The 24,348-nt window shown below is 36.0% G+C and overlaps 1 protein-coding gene across 9 annotated transcripts in view; it reads left to right on the forward strand.

Annotated features, from left to right (window-relative positions):
• LOC118911834 (sodium channel protein type 1 subunit alpha) overlaps nt 1–20,683 on the forward strand; it is a 126,702-nt gene extending 106,019 nt beyond the window's left edge. For 5 of the 9 annotated variants that reach the window (XM_057505463.1, XM_057505462.1, XM_057505465.1 and 2 more), the window contains 7 exons: nt 79–201; nt 7,202–7,483; nt 9,846–9,899; nt 11,422–11,559; nt 13,405–13,509; nt 15,026–15,296; nt 17,421–20,683. In XM_057505463.1, coding sequence (XP_057361446.1) covers nt 79–201; nt 7,202–7,483; nt 9,846–9,899; nt 11,422–11,559; nt 13,405–13,509; nt 15,026–15,296; nt 17,421–18,598 — 2,151 coding nt within the window. In that variant the 3' untranslated portion in view covers nt 18,599–20,683. The remainder of the gene's footprint in view (nt 1–78; nt 202–7,201; nt 7,484–9,845; nt 9,900–11,421; nt 11,560–13,404; nt 13,510–15,025; nt 15,297–17,420) is intronic. The other 4 variants (XM_057505467.1, XM_057505468.1, XM_057505469.1 and 1 more) reach the window with 3 other exon arrangements.
• The last annotated feature ends 3,665 nt before the right edge of the window (nt 20,684–24,348 follow it).

Genomic DNA, 24,348 nt, shown 5'->3' on the forward strand with positions numbered 1-24,348 from the left:
TCTATTACACAGGAACTACAAGTTGAATGACAATTCTATTACTTATTTGTTTGTATATTTATTTATTTTTTGGTGCAGGTCTCATTAGTCAGTTTAACAGCAAATGCCTTGGGTTACTCAGAACTTGGTGCCATCAAATCCCTCAGGACACTAAGAGCTCTGAGGCCTCTAAGAGCCTTATCAAGATTTGAAGGGATGAGGGTAAGGAAAATGAAAAAACCCGAAGTATTACAGATAGCCAACATTAAATTAAATTTACTTTAAGAAAAGGAAATCCCATGCATGCGACAGGAATGGCAAATCTTTGCAAAATTGCTCTATTATCCTTTTATCTGTTGCATATTTACTTCTAGGTGATATGCAAGAGAACTTAGGCCTCCCTTGAAATGATATAATATCATTTATCTGCTGTGCTCATTAAAATGACTTTGCGTCCTAATATGTCTTGGGAGTTTCCTTACAAACCTGTATCCAAAGGAGCAGACACACTATTAAAGTACTTTGTGTAATGTTTTGATGATAATCAACTGAAGTGAATTCTACATCATGGGCTTCTCAGTTGTTATGATCGAATGTGGACTTAATGAATTTTATTGAAAAGAACACGAATCACACATGTGCCTAAGTATAAGCATAAATGAAAAAATTAAAAATTGTCAAAATTTTGTCTGTATCATGCCAAAGGGTACATTACTTGAATGTATTCAGGATAGGTATTAAATATTGACTGAATTTTAAGCTTTTTTAAAAAAGTATGTTTAATAGAGCCTCAATTTATAATTGCATTAATAATTCTTAATGTATATGCATAGTTATACTGATTTAAAGATTATATATAAATCCACCCTTTTCATGATAGTGAAGTAAAACATAACACAATGAACAGAACACGTAATCTTGAATCATTACCATAAATGATTCAAACATAATCATAACTTAAATCTCATTTATCAGAATCACACTAAATTTTATATTATTCCTTTTAGGGAAATATTAAACCATTTTCCCTATGATGCATCACAGATGAGAAATTTTGCCATTATTGGCTTATTATTTTCCATGCCTTCTTTAAGTGCATGAAACATTAATATAGCAGATATATAACATAAAAAATTAGTTCTGTTTTTTAAAATATCATTATTTCCTTTCACTAAAACAAAGCTTCTGAATTAAGTGTGATTCCAAAAGGAAACATTGCTTTTGCTACCTAAGATTTAGTTATGTTTATAGAAAATAAGCTGCATTACAGACTTCCATTGGCATTTTCTGGGTTGTTGGCCTTTTGTGTTCTACTGAACTAAAATTTATTACAAATGTCACTCTTTAAAAGCATAAGAACATAAATGGTCTTCAATTTCCCTAAATATATAAAAAATTTTCCTCATTAAAAACAATTTAACACAGCTTTATTTTATTTCTCACAGAGATCCTCACATTTTTACTAAAATGTCAGAGGAAATTCTCTCCAGGGTATGTGAAAATTAAGTCTGTTTTCCAATTAAAATACTACTTTCTTTTGTGTCAGACTGTTTCAGACCTGGAAAAAAAAAACAAAACTAGTTTTATATACTCTACTTGAAAACATGTCACCTGAATCAAAGAAATGCATTTTAAAAGTCTTCTGAAATATGAACAATGCTAAGCATTTGAAGCTGTTACAAGCATTTCAAACTTAACCTTTTGGAAGTTTATTAAATCTGTGAGTCAGCCAAATATTCTCATATTTAAAATTATATTTCCATAACAATATTTGGCCTGTTTCTATCTTTAACTTTTACAGAACTAACCTTATCTATAATTATTGATCAATAAGGCTTTTCATATTACATGCAAAGGTGAACTTTTGACACTTGGAGTTTCAAAATTCCAAAATTGAAAACTTACAGATGCTAATAAGAGGCAAACCAATTATTTAAATTACTGGATTTATAAATTTTCTTCCTTGCCTTATAATGACAGCATACACACAATCCTAAAATGGCTGATCATTTCAACATGTATTTGGCATTGTAGAGACAAAATAACCTGATTATTGATTCTATTTTTTGTGTTTCTAGTGTTTGGATTTTTTTACTTGGTAGAAAATGTAATTGTGGATGATGGTAAGGACAGAGATAATAATGATGATATGAATTAGGTAGTGAGATTTGAATCTATTAAGAAACTCTCATTTTATCTTTTCCCTAGCAGCATAAAATCACAATAGCTGTGTCAAAGCGTAAATCAGGCACTCATTTATTTTTGTTGTTTTGCCACTTTTTCAAAGCATGTGCTTTTATGCAACATTACCAAAGAAAGCATGTTGTACAGTGCTTGACAAGAAGTTAGAAAGAAATAAATTGTCATCACGTTGCACTTTGTGTTTTGCATGTCTGATGCACATTTCTGGCTGACAGCTTTAAACATTTATGGTATTTCAAATTTCCAGTCCAAATTTTCTACCCGCAAAACTGAGCGGAGTAAATTGATGTCGTGAATAGCTAGTGTCAAATAAAATTTGTACTTAAATTTGTATTTTTAACTTCCTAATCTAGGAAATCTTAAGTACCTTCTTTTTTAAAAGAACTCAAGTCTTGATTGATAGAGATACAGACAGATAGCATCATATACAAAAAGTAACACCAAATGTTCTGTCATATCAGGTTAATAACTAATAACAAACTATATATTTCTATTTTATATAGGATAATCTTGCTCCAAGTTGGATGGGGTGGAGCGCTGGGTCCCCCCCTCAGCCCTTTATTATGGGTACTGTATTACCCCTTTTCCTACCTTTCATCCTTTCACTGTGACTGTGTAGTGGGGTGAGGAGGCTTGGGGGGGCATTGCTCTTCTACGGCAGGGAAAATGCAGTATTTACTTACAATCCCCTAGTTTCAGTCGTCTTCAATTTTCTTTTGAGAAAATGCCTTTGTAAACTTTACCTTCTATGGATTTGAACCCCAACTGTTACCTTTATTAAGTTTCACTGAGTGGGATTTAGTTGCGTGTATATTAAGTGATCTATTGATGGGGAGAGTATATGATTGGTGAGGGTGGGACCTGGTTTAGAATAATTGTGTGCAAATTTTAACAAGCGGATCGGATGGTGATGCTGTTTGAGGCATAAAACTTGCCATTTTCTACCATGGTCCAGGTCCTGAAAATTTCCATGGAGGTACTGGCAGTTGATTTCCTGCCTCTTGGCTATGTGTGAGCTGGTGCTAGGGTGCAGGATTCCAGGTTTCCTAAGACTTATGTTGATTTTGTGACCATTCTCATTTTTTACAGGGGTTATTTTCAAAATGTAACACGGAAAAGTATATTAAGAGTTGAGTAACAGCATGTGATTTGTGTTTTAAATGGAAAAAAGTTAATGTAAAAGGATCCACTATGTGAATTATACAGACCAAAACACCCACCTAGAAATAAAACAAAAAACACCTTATTGTATGTATTAAGCATCTTTTAATTTAATTTACAGGAATTTAATATACAAACTCACTACTGAGAGTAAGTCACTCCCCATCACTCCCAGCTAACATTTAGGATCTTGGAAGATATAACAGTGAAAATATAAATAACAATGAACTACATTTATTTATTCTTAATGTTTAAGGAAAATGTACAAGGAGAGCTTTTAGTTTTGAGGGAGAGAAAAAGTTGGAATTTTTGTTTGGATAACTGATATTATCATAGCTTTCAAAAATAATTATCTTCATTAAATCCTGCAACACCAAGGTAGTTGTTCAATATAAAAAAAAGAGAGAAATTCTATTACTCTTCTTCATACTAAAAATGTGATTTCTACTTTGCTTACTTAGGATTTTTCCTCATATCGTTTTTCTGTATCATGATTAGAGAAGCTTTAGAATCCATTGATTTGAAGTTCAAAGACGGCTCACGCAAACCGGGGCTATTTCTACGTGTATCAGAATTTCTAATGTTAATTTGCATATATAATTGTCAATCCATCACTTCATGTTGATTTAATAAAAAATGCAGATATTGAGCCAGAGACAGAAAGAATTTCTGTAAGAATGGGTCACAGTAGAATAGAGAAATTCTATTTGATGATATTTTGCAAAACATTTGTGAGAAGAAGCCACCTTTAGTGTTTGTTCATTGAGATAGCTCCTTTCTTTGATATTCCTTTTATGCAGCCTGAAACCTCAATTTGTTCTTTCCAATTTATTCAGACCAGTTCTGCCAAGTGCCTTCACCACATGGGACCCAATTACTGCAGTTCCCTGGAGCCTGAGAAGAGTTAATACACCTCCCACAGGGCTGAACCAAGGAATGGCTTGTGGCTCATGGGAAAAGACAATCCTTTCTGTGATTCTTCATTGCCTAAATTAATGTAATTCTAAATATGAATGGAATTCACCAATACATGCCTAGTGTTCCAAGATATAGTTCTTTTATCTTCATAAAAATAAACCTTTTCTCTGGGCCAAATGTATGCCAAAATGGCAAATCATATCCTGAAAGACACTGGTTCAGAGCACTTGCTCGAATCATGAATTCCAAGGAATTAATTTTAATGCCAAACTAATCCCAGTTTCAAAGTAAATCTCTCAGACTTGTTAGCTAACCCCCAATTTTTTGTTGTAACCAGTTCTTTATTCTCATCCCGTATCCAGAAATACCATTGGAAAATTACGCTTTCATCAATAAATGCAAAGCCAACCTTTACTTCATTCATTCATTCAATCAACCTTTTCTGTATTCCTGCATTTCAAAGCACTCTGTTACATTCCTATATCAAAAGCACTCAAGGCCTTGGAGAATTCACAAATATATTTTTGCATCTTAAATTTAAAAAACAAAAAGCACATCTGTCTGAATTACAGGAATGCAATTAAGTCAAATAGAGAGTCTCATGGGTGCCAGATAGTCAGAGTAATCTAAGGAGAATTAGTGGGCTAGAGTGGAAAGAGCACTGCTTGCTATATCGAACCTACTTTCTGAACTTGACCTGTCTTAGCCTCATGTTTCTCATTTGCCAAGTGAAAACACAATCCAAGCGATCTCTACAGTCCTGTCCTGCCCTGGAATTCTGGTTCTCAAATTCAATAGAGAAAAACATCTTTATTTTGGAGGCTAAAAGGAGGGGTGAAGTTAGGTTCCATGAAAGAAGTGCTTCTTGCACTAAAGCTTATGAGAGGCAAGGGCTTTTCAGAAAGGCCGTTATTGAATAAGGAATTTCAAAGGAAATGGCATCTCAATTCTCTGGTGGTTAAATTAGCACATGGACATTATATTCATTGGGTTAGCAGGAAGTGGGTAGATAGCTAGGGAAGTTAAAAGCAGAAATATAGATTGAAGGGTGATTTGAATATCAAGGTAAGGAAAATGTTTGATAATCAGCGGGGAGCCATTAAATACTTTTAAAGGTAGACTTGGGGAAGACAAATTTGTCTTACCTGGATCACTGGACGGAGGAAGTCATAAGACTGACAGTTGTGAATGTATGAACTTCTTGGGACCAGAACTAGAAGGGCAAAGGTGAAAACGGGGAAGGAGTGACTGGTGAGAAAGGTTTTGAAGGAAGAAGTGTTAAGATCTTTAGATCGATGTGAAAAGAAATTCAAGAAATAGGTAGAGGTAGCCAGTGTTCTGCTCATGCTCAGAATCGGCTGTCGTAGGTAAAAATAGGTATTTTAACATGTACTCTGGGAATATACACACTAGGAATAGCTTGATATCTGGATAGTAGGCACAATATATTGAAAAGGAAGGAAATAAATAACTTGATGTCAGCTTTTGAACTTAGAATCCAAGAGAAATCTCAGTGTATGCACACATTTAAAATGAAGTATAAAGTAACGATTTATTGTCAATTGTATTAAGGCAGACAGCCGAATGAGATGAGGTGCCATGTGACACAGTGCCACGTGTCAGCTTGGTAGGCTGCAAAGACCTTGTCATCTGGATCTGCCTGGATAACTCGACTGACTTAATTTTTCCATGTTCATTCTCTCCCTTTCACCATTAGCGGTTTTCTTTCGTTGGCCCGCTTATTGCACCATCTTGTAACCCCAGAAGGCCTAGAAGTCTATCGACTTTAAACAGGGCTCAGAAGTGTAAGGATTTGGCTCATGTATTCGTTTTCTGACAGGCAGCTGGAACACTTTGTTCAAAAGATATATTGGCATTAAGTGGTGGATAGAAGTTATTTTGATATGCCTATTAGATAGGATTAATTTAGCTCTCAAGGTTCAAGTCTGAGGCATCACCTACCGCTTACCAGCATTTTAGGGCCTGTCTTTATCTTCCCTTTTAGCTACTCATGTGCGCCTCAAATCGGAACTGTGGAGGAGGAAGCAAGCACAGCCATCCCTACAAGGTTGCCAAAAATGAAAACTCAGATTTTTAATTTGTGATCCAGAAATAAAGATAAGAGGAGGAAAACACATGCTTCCATAAAAAAAAGAGGAGATAATTATTTAGCACAGAACTTGATGTAGTCACATCAGATTTGGGAACTATGTATGGCATCCCTCCTTTTCATATTCTCCTAAGAAACTGATTTGTATTATGTTTCATTTAAAATAAGTTTATTGAATTGAACTCAGTAAATGAAACAACTGACATGACTGGAGCTTGAAATAAATGATGTGATGATCTAATGAAATACATAATGCTAAATTGTCTTGCTTCTTCTGCAAAAATTATTATTAGTTATAGCAATGCATGAATAATTACAGACAAAATTATATTAGGTATTTAATAATAGTTTTATATTTATACATCTGGATTTTTAGTTTCTGAAAGTATATTGGTCAAATCAACTCCTGTCCAAATATTTTAGCTTCATTCTTCAATATATTGCCTTTTTTTAAATGAGTTAATCTTCTGTGTTAGAATTTTCTACTTCTCTTTTGTTCTAATGAACAATAAATATTCTGATGCTATCTGGCGGCAAATTCCTCTGATTTTACTTTTCCTTTAATCTTTTAGTACTTCTCCCTCTTTTTCTTTTTAAACATTTTTCTGTTTCTTTATTATATTGCCTGTATTTGTTTCCCTAAATGTAGTGCTTAAGAAAGAATGAATTTCATTTTAAGATTTTTTCACTTTGCTTCTGAATATCCTAGAATAGTCTTGATAGTAAAAAAAAAAAAAAAAAATAGAAGGACTAAAGATTACTAGGGGAATGTCTTTCTTTTTTAAACCAACAAGAATTCTGACTTTTCTTTTTTTTCCATTTGTGTATTAGGTGGTTGTGAATGCCCTTTTAGGAGCAATTCCCTCCATCATGAATGTGCTTCTGGTTTGTCTTATATTCTGGCTAATTTTCAGCATCATGGGCGTAAATTTGTTTGCTGGCAAATTCTACCACTGTGTTAACACCACAACTGATGACATATTTGACATCAGCGAAGTGAATAATCATTCTGATTGCCTAGAACTAATAGAAAGAAATGAGACTGCCCGATGGAAAAATGTGAAAGTAAACTTTGATAATGTAGGATTTGGGTATCTCTCTTTGCTTCAAGTTGTAAGTGAACCCTCTTTTCTCTGAAATTTGTTTATTGTTTGGAATAGTAATGAAGTAATGACATACATCTAAGTCACTGAGAAGAAAGTGTATAACATATTTATTTTTTTCTCATTTTGATTTATTAGTACAAACATAGGAGCCCAGATGGGTGGAAACTTCAGTACATTTAAGCAGTGCAGAGAGAGTTGATAGTGGCCAGGTACTTCAATGCTTTCCAAAGGTCTTTTTCTTTTTCTTCCCATATTACTCTCTCTTCCCTAAGCAAGCTGGTTAATAAATCCATGTTTGCAATTGGACAGCTTGTTTCACTGATGGACCATGCTCCCAAAACACACATTGGCAACACACCTGATTGAACTGTAATTAATTGGTGGGAATTACCTGCTACTGAGTAGGCTCTGGTTTTGGACTGAAGACTGGGGAATGCTATTCAGGGTTTAAGATTAGATCCTCATGGTGGAATGGAAATAATCCAGGGTGGCACCTAACCACAGAAATGACACTTGAGCAGCGGTTATCTTCCCTCAAATGACCTTCCTATACAATTACTGAAGTCTATTTTATCTAAATATTAATGGCACTCACTACTGGGTCTCTAAGCTGATTTATGCGAAAGAAAAATAGGTTACAATTTATAAAAAACACGAAGATGGTGGCCCTTTAAACATTTGCATTCGATGCTCCTTGTGTCAGTAGCTGCATGAAAGCAAAGCAGTGGATAAAAGCAAGAGTCCAGATTGGCTGAAAAACATAGCAAAAATACTGCTGTGTTTTAGCTGCTGAAAATCCAGCTTACAAGGGACAAAAAAAAAAAAAGCTATACAGTTCTTGCCCCGTGTTTCTACAGAGTCTTTGGGGCAGGAACCTATTTCTGTTCACCGGGGTTATGTTTCTCGTCGCTCAGCCAGGGGGCTAACAAAGCAACCTACCCTGGTCAAAACCCTCTTGCATCTCCGCACTATGATTCCCGTGCAAGTTCTTCCCACCCCTTTGTTGGAATTTCTTGTTTCTCTTCTGGATGTTTCTCACTCTGAATGTTCGTTGCAAGTAAAATAGGGATTTACAAAATACGGCGAGAACGAACGATTTCTTTAAATATCATAGTAGAAATATGGTGATATTTCCTTGGGATTTATCCTACCCCTTAAGTAATAACCACACTTATAAATATCTCTAAAGCATAACACTTCCTCTACAAAATTGAGAAAAGGAAAATTGAAAATTTCAAGCAATCCCTTAAAAGGCCTAACAATTCTGAAAATACAGGGTAAAAATCCTACATGAAGCCATTAATAAGTTCTGCTACTAAAGAAACTCTAAGGTACTTCTCCATACTTGGCTTTATACAAAATCACCTCTCTGTTGATTAGCAACTTACGAAATGGTTACTTGAAACACTTTTTTCTGTTCGTGTACCTAGTGTGTAATGGACTTGTTCTATCATTGACTCAGCTGTTGACACATTCAACATTTTCTTCTTTGATATACAAGTTAACTTCTACCTTCTAGCCAAGAAATATTATTTTTTCTTCATTACCATCACACACACACCCTAACTTGGCTTTCTTCCCATGACATTGACTACTTCACAAGTGCTAGTGTTATAAAAACAAAGAGTGCTGGGATATAGACACTGAGAGCTTTGCTAGACTTGCTCATTAGCTGAGGAATAATCCACTCAGACCCATGGGGCTCAAAATTCATGTCCTAGTACAAATTGCTCTAATTATTAGACTTGGGAACCTTCTTGAATCTGTGAATGCCAAGTGTCTACTATACTATTTTCTACTTACTCATAATAACTCATTCTCATCAAAAATTACAGAGAAGAAAGTGGAATATAGGATTATTTCTGGATGTTCTGCTTTGAATTTCTTAAGAAGATACTTGCAACTCTGACTTTGTGTATACCAGTAGGATCCTTAGAGTGTCACCATAAAGAGAAGTCTTACACTTTCAGTCACTTGGATCACTTTGCACATAGATTTCAGTAGGTGATCCCCAGATTCAAGTTGTAATTATTTTCCTCCTGCAGGCATTGCTAAGTGTGCTCGCATTTGTAAACCTTTCTAAAATTATTCCACCAAATGTTTATCACACTTTAAAATATGTGATTCCACTAACTAAAGACTTGAGAAGGTAGTTATCAGGCAAGAGGATATAGGAAATGACCATTTTGTTCATTATGTATTCTAGAAATAAAAAGCCTAACTTATTTGTGTTGGTCCAAAATTCATGGAAAATTTGTTTAAAATATATTTTGAAAATATTCATTTAAAAAATATAGAAATAAGAATAGTAAACATTAAGTATGAATTATTTTTACTCCAAAGTAAAGCATGCATGTCCTTTTTAATAGGCCACATTTAAGGGATGGATGGATATAATGTATGCAGCAGTTGATTCCAGAAATGTGAGTATTCCTTACATCCTGGTTTGTTTTTTAACAATATTGGTTAAGTGCTAAAATTAATTTAACAGCATATACCAGCTGAATGGATTGATTCTATGATGACTAAAAAAATAATGGAAAAAATGTGACTCAACTTACTTTTCAAGTACAGCAATGTTTATCAGAAAGATCTTACTAAAATAAATCAAAATATAAGTTATTTTCAAAGTTAAGTATTCATATATCTAATAACTAACAAATATCCTCCTAGTAAATATTTTTCAGCTTTATTTCCTCTTATCTACTAGTTACATAATCAGTAATACTTTCGGTGTGCAGGAGCAAATGTGAAAAAGTATATGATTTCCATCAATAGAAGAAATATGTAGTTATCGTCCATATTAGACAGTATCAATAGTTTGGGATGTTGTACAATCGGCCTTAGATTTCTATAATAGTCCCTTTCAGAGTCATTCTTTTATATGAGTTTAGCCTCCATAAATTTACTGGAACCTTTACGAATGCTGTTACCACTTCTATGGCCAACAGTTTCCTTTTAGTTTTTATCTCCAAAGACCTACCTTATTTGGTTTCTCCTGCAGCAGCCTCTTTGGGGCTTCAAGAAGAGAAGAGAAATCGTGCTATTGCGACTCTACTCTTAAACCTTTGTAAAATTTAGTATTTGCTATCAGCCTTCATCTTTCCATTCTAGGGTCCAATCAGTTCAGTCTGTTATCATAAAAAATAATTTCTGTTGTGATCTTTAAACTGACCTGATAGAGCTCACTTTTTTCTTTCTTTATATGCACTTCTCATAAATGACTTCAGTTTTGTGTTGAATATATTCCTGATATCCTCCAGAATTATTTCACTTTGCTACTTATTATTACTTTGTTTTATGTGTCTGATTGGTTTTTAACCTTATTATCTTAAGAAGGACACGAATCTATTAGGGAACTATCTATAGAGACTCCGTTACCCCTTTATTAAGGTGAAAGTGCTGGCTCAATGCTAACTTAATATAAGTACAATCTAGAGATTAAACTATCAAGTGAGAATTTCTAAAATGGAGTGTCCAGTTATGACTAATCAATCTGAAAAATTGTAATGTTGAAGCTATTGTGCCAAACATCTAAATGAATAATTAAATTCTTGTTTGCTGAATAGATTCATGCATAGATATATGGGGTTTCTACACATAGTTACTGAAGTACAAAGGTTTCACTAATTTTAAAGTGATTAAAATTCAGTATGTTAAAAAGTTTGCCAAATTCAGCACACTACTGTCCAAATAACAAGATATATACTTACAGTTACAAAAAATAGATTCTGAAGTGTCATAATAACCATATTTTTCACAGAAACACATTGCTAAATAAAGGCTAATTTCTGAGATTTTTTTTAGAGGTGACATTCAGAGGGAAGAAAAAGAAAAGTACTGCTTCTGTATTACGAGGAATTTTCTGATCTCATGAAAAAGCACCAATGACTTCCAGCACGAAAAATGTATTGTGATATTTTATAAAATATTCTCCTTTGATAGGTGGAACTCCAGCCTAAGTATGAGGAAAGTCTGTACATGTATCTTTACTTTGTTATTTTCATCATCTTTGGGTCCTTCTTCACCTTGAACCTGTTTATTGGTGTCATCATAGATAATTTCAACCAGCAAAAAAAGAAGATAAGTATTTCTAACATTTTTCTCTCCCAAAAATAGTAAAATTATTTCAAGTGTTTCTCCATCAAATAAATACTTTAGTTCAGAAAAAAAAATGGGTGTAAAATTCCATTTGTGCATCCTCCCCCTCTGACATCCACTGCCCATCTCTTTCAGGGTATAGAAAGCCAAGAATGGCAGTGTTCTATGTTCCTGTGCTTAGGTTCACAGAACCTATCTCCAATATTTGTTTTCTTTTTTGAAATGAGGGGACACATTTTCTCTTTCCAAAGAGAACCATTAGAAAAGAACCTATGCTTATGCCCCTTTTCCAAACTTGTTTTATTCCAACTATCCTCCTTAAAATATATTTTGCAGGGAAAACCCTTAGAATCTTTGCAATAAATTAGGTATGAGATGTAAGCTTCTTCTAGGATTTCTTGTCCAATTTTTTCTTTCATTGGTTCCTTTTATATATTCCCACTTCGTTCTCCCTAATATATACTTATAAGCTTTTAGTTCTAGTCTTGAACAGTTCTTCATTTTATTATTATCATTTATAAAGCCAATTTTATCATCTCAATTATATACGTACATTATAGAAAATATGGCAAGTAAAGGAATATCATTACTTGAGAGTAACTGCTATTCACATTTTATGTTTTCCTGTTAAACTTTTTCTACACATACTCTTGTTATTGAAATTATTTTATCTATAATTTTAAGTCTCTTGTTGATTTAGTGTAAGTATTTTACCATTTTGTTAACGCTTCATATATATATCATCATAATTTACTGAATCATTTCCTAGTAGAAGATTGATGATTTAGGTTGCTTCTAATCTTTCATGATTTTACAGAGTACCTTGTCAAAAATCTTTGTGCTTCCCCCAAAATAACTCTTTAATTATTTCCTTCAGATAAATTCTCAGAGTAAAGTATTTTGCTTTCCCTAAATAATATGACCACTCGTAACAGTGTATGGTCACACCCAGGTCGTGGCTGCCTCCTGAATGTCCAACATTGTCTTTTTCTCAATACTTGGTATTTGATGAATGAAAATTGTAATGAATTTTTTTTGTCTTTAAGTTTGAACATGTTTTCAAGTGCTTTTCCTTTATGTTTCTTCCTTTGTATACTGCTCCTTCATCTCATTTGCTCAGTATGTGTTCTTATCATATACTGAGTGCTTTTGTTATAAGAGGTGTTTTCACTGTGAAACATTCCCACCACATCCCCTTTTGCTATTACTGATATTATTCTATAGTCAAAGTCACACTGTTTTATTTCGCTTACTAGCCTGAGTCCCAATCCTCTGTACCTACTGACCTGTCATACCCTCCCATACGTGTGGTCTCTCACTGGTCCCCCGACTTTTCTACCAGCTCATCTGGTTGTCTTTCCACCCTTTTGCTCCAGGTCCTGGCAGAGTGAAAGTGGCCTTTTATGAGTAATTCTAAACCATCTTGCAATATACAGACTCTAATTCCTTGCTACATTGGAATAAGAAAATCATAGTCTTTCATTTCAGAAAGGCAGTATGTAGTACAGAGTAAGGAACAAGTGTTTAGTGTCTCTACAGCATTGGGTAAAATACTTAATTTCTCAGTTTCTGGGTTTTTCTTATTCCATAAAATGATAATGAAATAATAAAGTGAATTTTGGATAATTGCGATAATTAAATAAGATTATAATATCTAAAAAGTACTTCTAATTTTTTCAAATTGAAAGTCCCAGACATAATTATGCTAAATAGTTGAATTTCACATTGCCTTTTTTTAACGGCTTCTTTACTATTTTAACTTTAACATTGAGCAATTATATACAAAGGGACACAGTTTTAACCAGTTTTGATTTTTCTCTTCCATACTTTGGAGGTCAAGACATCTTTATGACAGAAGAACAGAAGAAATACTATAATGCAATGAAAAAATTAGGATCGAAGAAGCCACAAAAGCCAATACCTCGCCCAGGAGTAAGAAATACCAAAAGCTATGGGAAAAATATACAAAAACTGGCATGTGTTTTCTCGCAGAAGAGATAGCAGCAGCTAACATTTCCAGCCACAAAGATTCCTTCCACTTTTAGAGCATCATTAATATATAGCTTCATGGTAATGGTAAAAATATTTTTGAAAGAGAGAGACCAAAAAGAAAAAGAAGAAATAGAAGATGCACCCTTATCTTCAATGATTTAGAATTATGCAACCAGAATCCAAAATGAATGGCAAAGAACACATAACAGTGTGATGTACACAAGAAAGATTTGGTCATGTAACTTAAGAGTGGTTGCCAAGTAATATTAGGGAGAGGAGTGAACCTTGGATGAGGTTAAATACATGCTAGATTATCAAGTTAATGAACTGTCGAGTAAAATAACACCTTACTTCCATTTTATTTTTCATTAGAGGTACTAAGTATTTGGAGGAGGAGAAAATCTACTATTCATGTATATGGTTATAAAGTGAAAATTCACTAATGTCTACAGAAGTCAGAACCAATAAGCACAATCCATGGTGGTAAATTACAATTCTCATGTTTCCATGAAGGACCAACTGAAGAACTGCTGTGAAATGGAGAAACCTTATCACACACTTTATTGATTTTTATGATAATGATCTGTGAGGTTAAAAATTCCCGGCGTGCATTGGGGAACAACATACTAGTGAATATTCATATTGTGTTAGCCAACAGTTGCCTTCTTGAGAATCATGTCCTCTGTTAGCCTAAAGTAGAAGTAGAAAGGAGTCATCTTGTGTAAGGAAAAATGTAAGTTAACAATCCTTAGAGTTCGCCAGTGGCCTGGGGAAATGAGCCAGACAACGGCCTGCAGTGACTGACAGGACAGGGCTGGGAAGCAGAACCACAGATCAGTGACGAGGGATGTGAATTTGTTTATATCAATGGAAAAGGAATGTCATTCTATACATATCCTTGTGTTGGCTCAGTATTCTGTGTCTGACAATGTTAATAAAGACTGTTTGGTGGAAGAACACCAATACTGTCTTATATGGGCTTTAATGAATAATGTTATAGGTGTGCCCTGGAAATCCAAAGTTTCCTTAAACAGTTCTTTGATAGTAAGACAAATGGAGTGTAACACATACTACATTTTAAATGACTGAATGGTCCAATTAATCATAGGAAATTCTGGTAAAAAACAAAGCAAAACAGGTTTCTTCACTTCTCTTAACTTTAATACATTAATATGCATTTTGTGCCTCTAAAGAAGTGTATTGTATGCAGTGTTTCTTATCAGAAATTCCCGTTTGACGAGGGATTGTTATTTTGTGCAATACACGTTGGTAAACAGCAATTTAAACAACTAAATTCAAAAAATTATTCAGCTACAAATCATTATTTACAAAATTACGGGCCATTTGTTATTGTGTCCCATACTAGAAAGTCAATGAATGCCTCAAGTAATTACATAGATGCTAACATGTGCAGGAAAACTCTTCTGTGGCTAAAAGCATTTCTGTTTCTTTCCAGAACAAGTTCCAAGGCATGGTCTTTGACTTCGTGACCAGGCAGGTCTTCGACATCAGCATCATGATCCTCATCTGCCTTAACATGGTCACCATGATGGTGGAGACGGACGACCAGAGCGAGTACGTGACAAGCGTTCTATCGCGCATCAACCTCGTGTTCATCGTGCTGTTCACCGGCGAGTGCGTGCTGAAGCTCGTCTCCCTCCGCTATTATTATTTTACAATAGGCTGGAATATTTTCGATTTTGTGGTTGTCATTCTCTCCATTGTAGGTAAGAAGTATTTAAAATCTGTTCAATTCAGCTCAATGAAAGATAAAAGTTGGGGCAATCAAGTTTAAATGAGAGGTCATCCCACCATTCCGAGGTACCCATGGAGAAAATTTTGATGTATTTCCTCCAGATGTGTTTGTTTTTCTCACAAAATGAGGCTCCTTCTATAAATACAGTTTTGTATCCTATCCTATCCATTTTAGATTAGGTATATTATTTATCAGTGTAGTAGCCCCGTTCATTTGAACTAGAAACGTGCTATTAACTGAGATAAAAATGTTTTGACATGTTAAGATTGAACAGCATTATGCAATATCTAGATGGTTCTGTTAAGAAGAGGATTAGAAATTTAGCCTGGTACTCAGGAGAGGTATTGCATCAGAGACTGACACCGAGTCATCAGCATATAGATAAGAGTGGAAGTTAATGGCAAGATAATGAAAAGCATGAACTGAAAAGAGAATGAAGATCAAAATGTTGGCAGTACAGATATTAGATTCTTTAAGGGAATCAGATAGAGATTTTCTAAATTACCTTGAGGTGGTTTTATTGCATGATGCACAAGGGAAGTTAGGTGACATGGGTTGTCATTTATTGCTCATACTCTTCAAAGCCTAGAACATACAATAGGTTACATGAGCAGTAGCTCATTTTGTTAAAGATAGAACTCTAGCCCAAGTGAAGGCATCTATTTGTAAGCTTGAAATATTCATTATTTCCTAAACCAGATGATATGGTTGGGTCAATATTTTATCACCCCAGATTGGGCACCTCTGTGGGGCAGATTTTCATGCCATTCCACCCTCTCATGTAAGTTGGTCTTATATCCAACTCATATGTTGTATAGCCTTTGACGGCCACACTAATCTGTGGTGTAATCAGTGTGGATAGGGTACCAAGGTTGTATTCACCTCTCTTCTGTGTGTGTGTGTGTGTCTGTCACACACACACACACACACACACACTTAGGCTTATTTACTCTTTGCTGAATGAGGCAGTGTAACTCAAAGGCACTGGGTTTCTTGAATTTCTCTTCAGTTCAATCATTATTTCATTACCTAAGGCAAATGAAGAAAGAAGATTAAAATAAGAGGTCTGAGAGACCAATGTCAGCCATAGGAGACCAGAAAGAGCGTTAGCTTGGATCCTTTTAGAAATGCACAGGGGCATACATAAATAAATATATATTATAGTGGAAGCTTAGGGAAGCATCAAGGAGAAATCAAACAGCATTAAAAACTATAGATACTTTTAAGTGGGTAAGGACTAAAGGGTGTATGATTAGAGAATATACGACTTGGTATATGATAGAGGATATATGATTTGGCAATTTCAGGAAAAATAATTATATGCATATAAATATGTACTTATACTGATGGCCACTGCTATTCAGACACACTTAGGAATTTTTAACTTAATTTTTTTAGATTCAGTCTTGGAATTTTCTGCAAGCTAAAAAGAGTCTAGAAACAAAAAGTACCATAAAATCCTCATTGAACTGAATATTGTTTTAGCTTGGACTGCTCTAACAAATTACCACAGACTGGGTAGCTTAAACAACAGAAATTTATTATCTCACACTTCTGGAAGCTAGACATCCAAGATCAAGGTGCCGACATGGTGGGTTTCTGGTGAGCACGCTCTTCCTGGTTGGTAGATGGTTACCTTCTCAATATGGCACCACATGGTAGCAGGAAAGAGAGAAAGAGAAAGAGAAAGACAAAGAGAAAGCTCCCTATGTCTCTTTTTATGATGGCAGTAATCCCATCCGGGGGCCCCACCCTCATGACCTCATCTAAACCTAAGTAATTCCCAAAGTCCCTGCCTTCAGATACCATCACACTGAGGGGTGAGAGCTTTTAACATACGAATTTGGGAAAGGCTGGGAAACAATTTAGTCCTTAGCAAATATTGAGTTAAGTTTAATCTTAAATGTCAAAATTAAGGTTTATTTATAATATATGTTGTGTGCAATTGTATGTATTATATACAATATATGTCAAATTTAAGATTATGTAACTGAATTTCAGTACTCTGATCCTTACCTTAGAGCCTTAACAGAAATTTAATATTATTTTAATGGATAACTTCTTCAGTGTTTGGTGTTTTCATTTTTATCCAAAGGCATGTTTCTGGCTGAGCTGATAGAGAAGTATTTCGTGTCCCCTACCCTGTTCCGAGTGATCCGTCTCGCCAGGATTGGCCGAATCCTGCGTCTGATCAAAGGGGCCAAGGGGATCCGCACGCTGCTCTTTGCTCTGATGATGTCCCTTCCCGCGCTGTTCAACATCGGCCTCCTGCTCTTCCTGGTCATGTTCATCTACGCCATCTTTGGAATGTCCAACTTCGCCTACGTTAAGAGGGAAGTTGGAATTGACGACATGTTCAACTTCGAGACCTTTGGCAACAGCATGATCTGCCTGTTCCAGATCACCACCTCGGCCGGCTGGGACGGACTGCTAGCCCCTATTCTCAACAGTAAGCCACCCGACTGTGACCCTAATAAAGTTAACCCTGGAAGCTCAGTTAAGGGAGACTGTGGGAACCCATCTGTGGGGATTTTCTTCTTCGTCAGTTACATCATCATATCCTTTCTGGTTGTGGTGAACATGTACATCGCCGTCATCCTGGAGAACTTCAGCGTTGCTACTGAGGAAAGTGCAGAGCCCCTGAGCGAGGATGACTTTGAGATGTTCTACGAGGTCTGGGAGAAGTTTGATCCGGATGCCACCCAGTTCATGGAATTTGAAAAACTATCCCAGTTTGCAGCTGCTCTTGAACCCCCCCTCAACTTGCCACAACCAAACAAACTCCAGCTCATCGCCATGGACCTGCCCATGGTCAGTGGGGACCGGATCCACTGCCTGGACATCTTATTTGCTTTTACCAAGCGGGTTCTGGGGGAGAGTGGAGAGATGGATGCTCTCCGAGTACAGATGGAAGAGCGCTTCATGGCTTCCAATCCATCAAAGGTCTCCTATCAGCCAATAACTACAACTTTAAAACGAAAACAGGAAGAGGTGTCTGCCGTTATTATTCAGCGTGCTTACAGGCGCCACCTTTTAAAGCGAACTGTAAAACAGGCTTCATTTACATATAATAAAAATAAAATCAAAGGTGGGGCTAATCTTCTTGTAAAAGAAGACATGATAATTGACAGAATAAATGAAAACTCCATTACAGAAAAAACTGATCTGACCATGTCCACAGCAGCTTGTCCGCCCTCCTACGATCGGGTAACAAAACCGATCGTGGAAAAACACGAGCAAGAAGGCAAGGATGAAAAATCCAAAGGGAAATAAGTGAGAATAAAAATAATTGGGCGACAAATTGTTTACAGCCTGTCAAGGTGATGTATTTTTGTCCACAGGACTCCTTTAGGGGGGTCAATGCCAAACTGACTGTTTTTACACAAATCTACTTAAAGGTCAGTGCCTACAATAAGACAGTGACCCCTTGTCAGAAAATTGTGACTCTGTGTGAAGGGGAGATGACCTTGACACAAGGTTACTGTTCTCACTACCAGCTGACACTGCTGACGACAAGAGACACAGTGGCTACTCAGACTGTCGGGACCAGTTCAAAGGGGTGCAAACCTATAATTTGGAGGTTGTTTAACATGGAACACTCTAGTGTAGTAATTGTATCCACTCTTCGCATTTCAACTGCCACATTTGTCACATTTTTACAAAATCTGTTAGTGAATTCATCTTTTTTTTAATCCATATGTTGTTTATTATATGTGAATATTTTTGTAAATGGGGTTTCTGTTGGGAAACAGACTAAAGGACCTCTTTAACAGGTATGCCACTGGGGGTTATGGCAATCGCACTGCACTCCCATTTGCACAAAGACGTGGTTTGCATGAGGGCATGCTACCCGGAGAGATCGTGCATGAAAAAAGGTCACAGGGAAAACAATGAGTTCTTAAATTCCATTCAGGTTTCTGGGAGGGGTGATTAGGTGATAACTGGAGGTGCTTTGCTGATCTTATTTTGTCAAATCCAGTCCCTAGACCAAGTAGATAATTTTTTTGAAGTAGGCCATGAAATCTTCGCCGGTGCAAACTTCATCCAAATGTTTGGAGTCATAAATATTTCTGCTACCGTAGTTAAAAAAAAAACTGAATAATAAGCATTGTTTCCCACTAAAGACTGACCTGACCAAAACAACCCTTTATAAATTTCTGCTTAATCCTGCACTTTGTTTAGTCATCTTCAGCTCAGCAAGGTTGACACTGTGTATGTTAACGAAATGCTATTTATTATGTAAATAGTCATTTTACCCTGTGGTGCACGTTTGGGCAAACAAATAATGACTTAAGCACAGTATTTATTGCATTAAATATGCACCACAAGAAATGTAGAGTGCAAGCTTCCCACAGGTCATATAAAGTATTCTGCACCATTGTAGGTAGTTGGGATGCCGCCGATGCATGCCAATGTCACCACGCTGCTGTATCTGGTTTCTTCCACTGCTCAGAATCTCATTCACGAGAAACCATATGTCAGTGGTAAAGTCAAGGAAATTGTTCAACAAATCTCTTTTCTTTAAGTCATGAAGCAATAGTTTGCAGCACTTCAACAGCTTTTGATTATTTTTAACTTTTAGGTGGATAACATATGGTGTATAGCCAGACTGTACAAACATGTTAAAAACAAACAAACAAAAAAAAAAACCACTGCTTAACCTGTTCAAAGTGTGTGTAGAATTTTATAAGCAAATATAAATACTGTAAAAAGTCATTTTATTTTATTTTTCAGCATTATGTACATAAATAGGAACAGGACATTATCTTCAGGTTGGTATCATGATCACTTTTCTTACTTTCTGTCTATAGTACTTTTTCATGGAAGATATTTGCTAAATAAGAAATGAAAACAGGACTGGGTAGTTGTAGATTTCTGTGTATATTACATTTGCTAATTTTAGATCATTTCATAAGGGGCAAAATAAGTTCCAAACTCACATCCAAATTATGCTTTGCATTGGGGAGAGGGTATAAAATTTAATTTATATTTTAGGTAGTGGCTGCACTAACCGATTGAAAATAGTGCTTATTTTTCAATATTGTTTTTTTTTTTTCTAACTTCTGTTTATGTTTTCATTTCTTTGGAGTTATGCTGCTCTAGATGCTCTATCTATAATCTGAATTTCACAAATTTTTCTTTCCCACAAGAACAGAGAGTAGTAAACTTATATAGTCAGTTACATCAAGACATCTTGTGTTTCTTACAGAAGCAAGTCACAGGCTCCTCTTTTTCTTAAAACTACATAGATAAACTGTGTTTGTGAACTGCATGCTGGAAAATGCTACTGTTACCCTAAATGATGATAACTAACATTAAAAATGTGCAAAACTAATAAAGATTACATTTTTTATTTTATTGTTTGCCCAGTTACTTTTTGTTAACAGCATTTTATAACAAGATGAAGGTATTTTTACTCTGCAAACTGGGGGAAACGGGGAGCTAAGCACACACACACACAAATGGGTCTACCTGGGCTGACAGCCAGAAAGCCTGTGGTAGAAATGGGGCTGGGGGAATGGCGTTCCAGCAGCTACAAGCAGTAGGATGTGATCTCTGCCAGAAGAAGGACCTGATTGATGCCAGAGCATAAGCTGGCGGCTCCAGGTGGAAAAGAGGCACAGAAACCCGAGCAATGATGGATGGCCACTTGAAGTACAAAAAGAAACCCTTAAATCTGTATTACAAAAATCAGAAGGTGCTCTGTGTAAGTAGGATACTTTGTGGGCTCCTCCAGAACTACGCTTGCTTCTCCGTCTTGCTCTGTGTGAGGGTGATTTTGTGCATTGCACCAATGGGCTCTCTTACCCTCTGACTCCAAGTCGGTGTGGCCAATGGGAAGCCCCAGCAGTGGAAAGCACCATCTGGAAAACACCAGTGGTTTCATGGAGTGAAACTGGGAAATTTTCCCGTTTCCTTGGCTGAGTTGCTCTGGGCTGGTAGTGTGACATTCATCCGCAGAAAGGCTCCTGGTCAGACAGAGCCGTCCTACAAGGGAACCAGGGCTACTTTCTTTGGGGTCTGGCTGGCACTCTCCACCTTGCTCCCTTAGGCCTGCACCTCTCCATTGCTCACAGCCTTCCCCTGACCTTGCAGACGCCTTTACAAACAGCCTCTTTATGAAAGCTGTCTCTGCTGCCTCATGTCAGCATGTCATCTGCCTCCTGCCTGGATGATACAGAGATTAAATAGCTTGTGAAAATGGGCCAGAGGCAAAGATGTGCCTTGGGTCGACCTGGAGGCTTAATCTAACCCACTCTGGTAGATAAAGAAACAGGAACTGAGGAAGCTACAATGAAGTCAAGTGCAGAATTCACATAGATCTTGGAAAGGTTACCTGAGTGCTCCACCTTATCTACATACACGAGGAAAGCGGAGTCCTCCCTCGCCATCAGGGTGGCACAGCCTCTGTCATGAGGCGGAAAGGGGAACACAGCCTTGACAGGAAAAGGGGCAACCGTGCATAGTGCTTCTCACCATCCTTCCACAACTTACTGACCTCATCTCTTCACATTATCACCCTAAAATAGGAGAATCTTTACAGATTTTTGTGATGCCCCACATCCACACCAGTGCTCACTGGTATACTTCCAAATATGAAGAGAATTGGTAAAACACAATCATATAAACCACCAAATTCATTTAGGTATTATTTTGCATACTTGTGCCAAAAATAATTTAATGCTCAAAGAATGTTGAGTCATGTCAGTAGGACAAAGGTGTTATCTTGAAGAGGGTTCCCACTGGCCAAAGCTGGGACGATTGGAACATCAAAATAAATGATGACAATATTGGATTACAACCCACTGAATAACATAAGAATCCATAAGTAGAATACTGATGTAGGTAAAGAGAGAAAAGGAAAAATCTCTTCCTAACAGTTGAATGTTAACTAACAAGAGTAAAAGGAATAATGGAGTTAGAGTATTACCAAACTGGCAACCAACATAGTGACAATTGATTCATCAAAGAATAATCAATGAATGCTAAACTCATGAGTGAAAGTTTGAGGAGGAATAAGAAATTCAAAGTATCTATTTTGCATTAATTAAACATTGAAAAAGAAGAAAGTTTACAATAGAGAAATCTAGTAGAAACTACCTTCGAAGACAACATCATCAATTATGGGATCAACTATACTGAAAAAGACACATCACTTCTTGGTATCCAGTCAAAATTGCATGACCAGACATTAACCATAAGGAAAATTAAATTGAAGACATTCTATAAAATAACTGAACTGAACTCTTCAAAATGTTAACATCATGAAAAACAGAGAAAGGCTCAGGAACTGCCTGAGGTTGAAGAGTATGGAAACTAGACACAATATTTGACTCTGCATTGGATCTTGGACTGGGAAAATAATAGTGATTATAGATATTATTGGAGAAACTGACTAAATCTGATTATGCACTGTTAATTAATTATTAGCTTTATAAAAGTTAATTTTCCTTATTTCATTAAGGCTAATTTGGCTATTACATAACTGTAGGTAAATGGCCTTCTTGACAAACTCATGCTAAAGTATTTAGAGGTAAAAGGGATGATACCTGCAACTCACCGTTGAATGAGGTCAAAGGAAAATGAATGATTATGTGTATGTATGTAAATAGAGATGTGTGTATGTATGTGCAAAAGGGAGGGGTTTTTTGTTTCTGTTGTATTGCGTGTGTATGTATGTGTTTACTCTATCACCCATTTTTTGTGTCCTGAAATTTATGATTTCTACCCTCAAAATTAGGTATGCTATATCTAACAACTTGAAAGAATACTATATTTTAACTATCATTCTTATTTTCTGGAGGTCATCTTTCTGAATAGTCACTTAAATGATTATATTCTTTGCCATTCATGATCATCTTTGTATTGCTAAAAATAAGAGTATTTTAGGAGAGATCTAACCACTACTGTAACCCCAATATTTAAAGCTAGAGAGATCTGAATTGGAGCCTTGTGATGTAAATTCTGGTGATGCTGTCCATAATAGTAAAAGATGAGTTACCATATATCTGAGCTGGGGCCCAGACATTGCGGGTATAAACTAATAACCCCAAACACAGTTCCATAGACCAGTACCCTATGACCAAGTTTTCATATTCCTACAGCTAATCCAGGTAATTAAGAATAATGTCATGAACACTTACAAAGTTGACCATACTCAATTTAAAGAATGCTATTGTAAAAGTGTGTCTTGTAGATTTTTTCTAAGGACTAAAATCATTTTCATGTTAAAATGCTTGTTTAGAAATTATGGTGAAATAAGTGATAGTGGGTTATTTGTTTTATTATTTTATTTGGCCAAATTAAAAATTGGCAACCTTGTGTTGGTCTTCCCATTTGCATTTCCTGGTACATGTTATCAAGAGTCTAGGAACCACAGGCATAGACAGCTAACTACTCAGCCTCCTAAGTTCATGTTTGCATGTGTATTCCAGAAAGTTCAGGTTAGGACTATATAAACTATGTTAAAGACAGAAAAGATGTTACGTAATTGCATATTCTATTGTGGGTACACTGGAATTTTATATTATGTAAGAAAAATATTTTTGAATCACTATGAATTTATTAAAACCTTTATAGTCCAAAAATATTGTTGCTTTAATCAGGTGTAGCTGATAATACTGTCCTTCTTGGCACAAGGGATCGAATATTCTGCAAGATTGTTAACATTGATTCAGTGTGGCAGTGAAGGCACTAGAGGAGGAAAATATTTCAGCAACGAAATATTGCCGGGCAAGTTGCATCACCAAGAAATTCTTAGCATCGTAAGTGGATAATCTGCAATGTCAACTGAGCATTTTGTTGCCCAAGTCCTTTAATCATCCCCTCAGAACAGTTCTCATATTTGTAGATAATTCTACCTCTTCACCAAGAAGCATGAGGACATTGTCATGAATTGCCTCGACTTCTTTCCTCTACAATGAAAACTATGTCTCCCTTCCCTTCCCTTCCCGCCTCTCCCCTTCCATCCCTTCCTTGCCCATCTGTTTTCTTCCTTTCCTTTCCTCCCCCCTCCCCCACCC

The sequence above is a fragment of the Manis pentadactyla genome, chromosome 8 (assembly GCF_030020395.1).
Source record: "Manis pentadactyla isolate mManPen7 chromosome 8, mManPen7.hap1, whole genome shotgun sequence".
Taxonomy (NCBI): Eukaryota; Metazoa; Chordata; class Mammalia; order Pholidota; family Manidae; genus Manis; species Manis pentadactyla.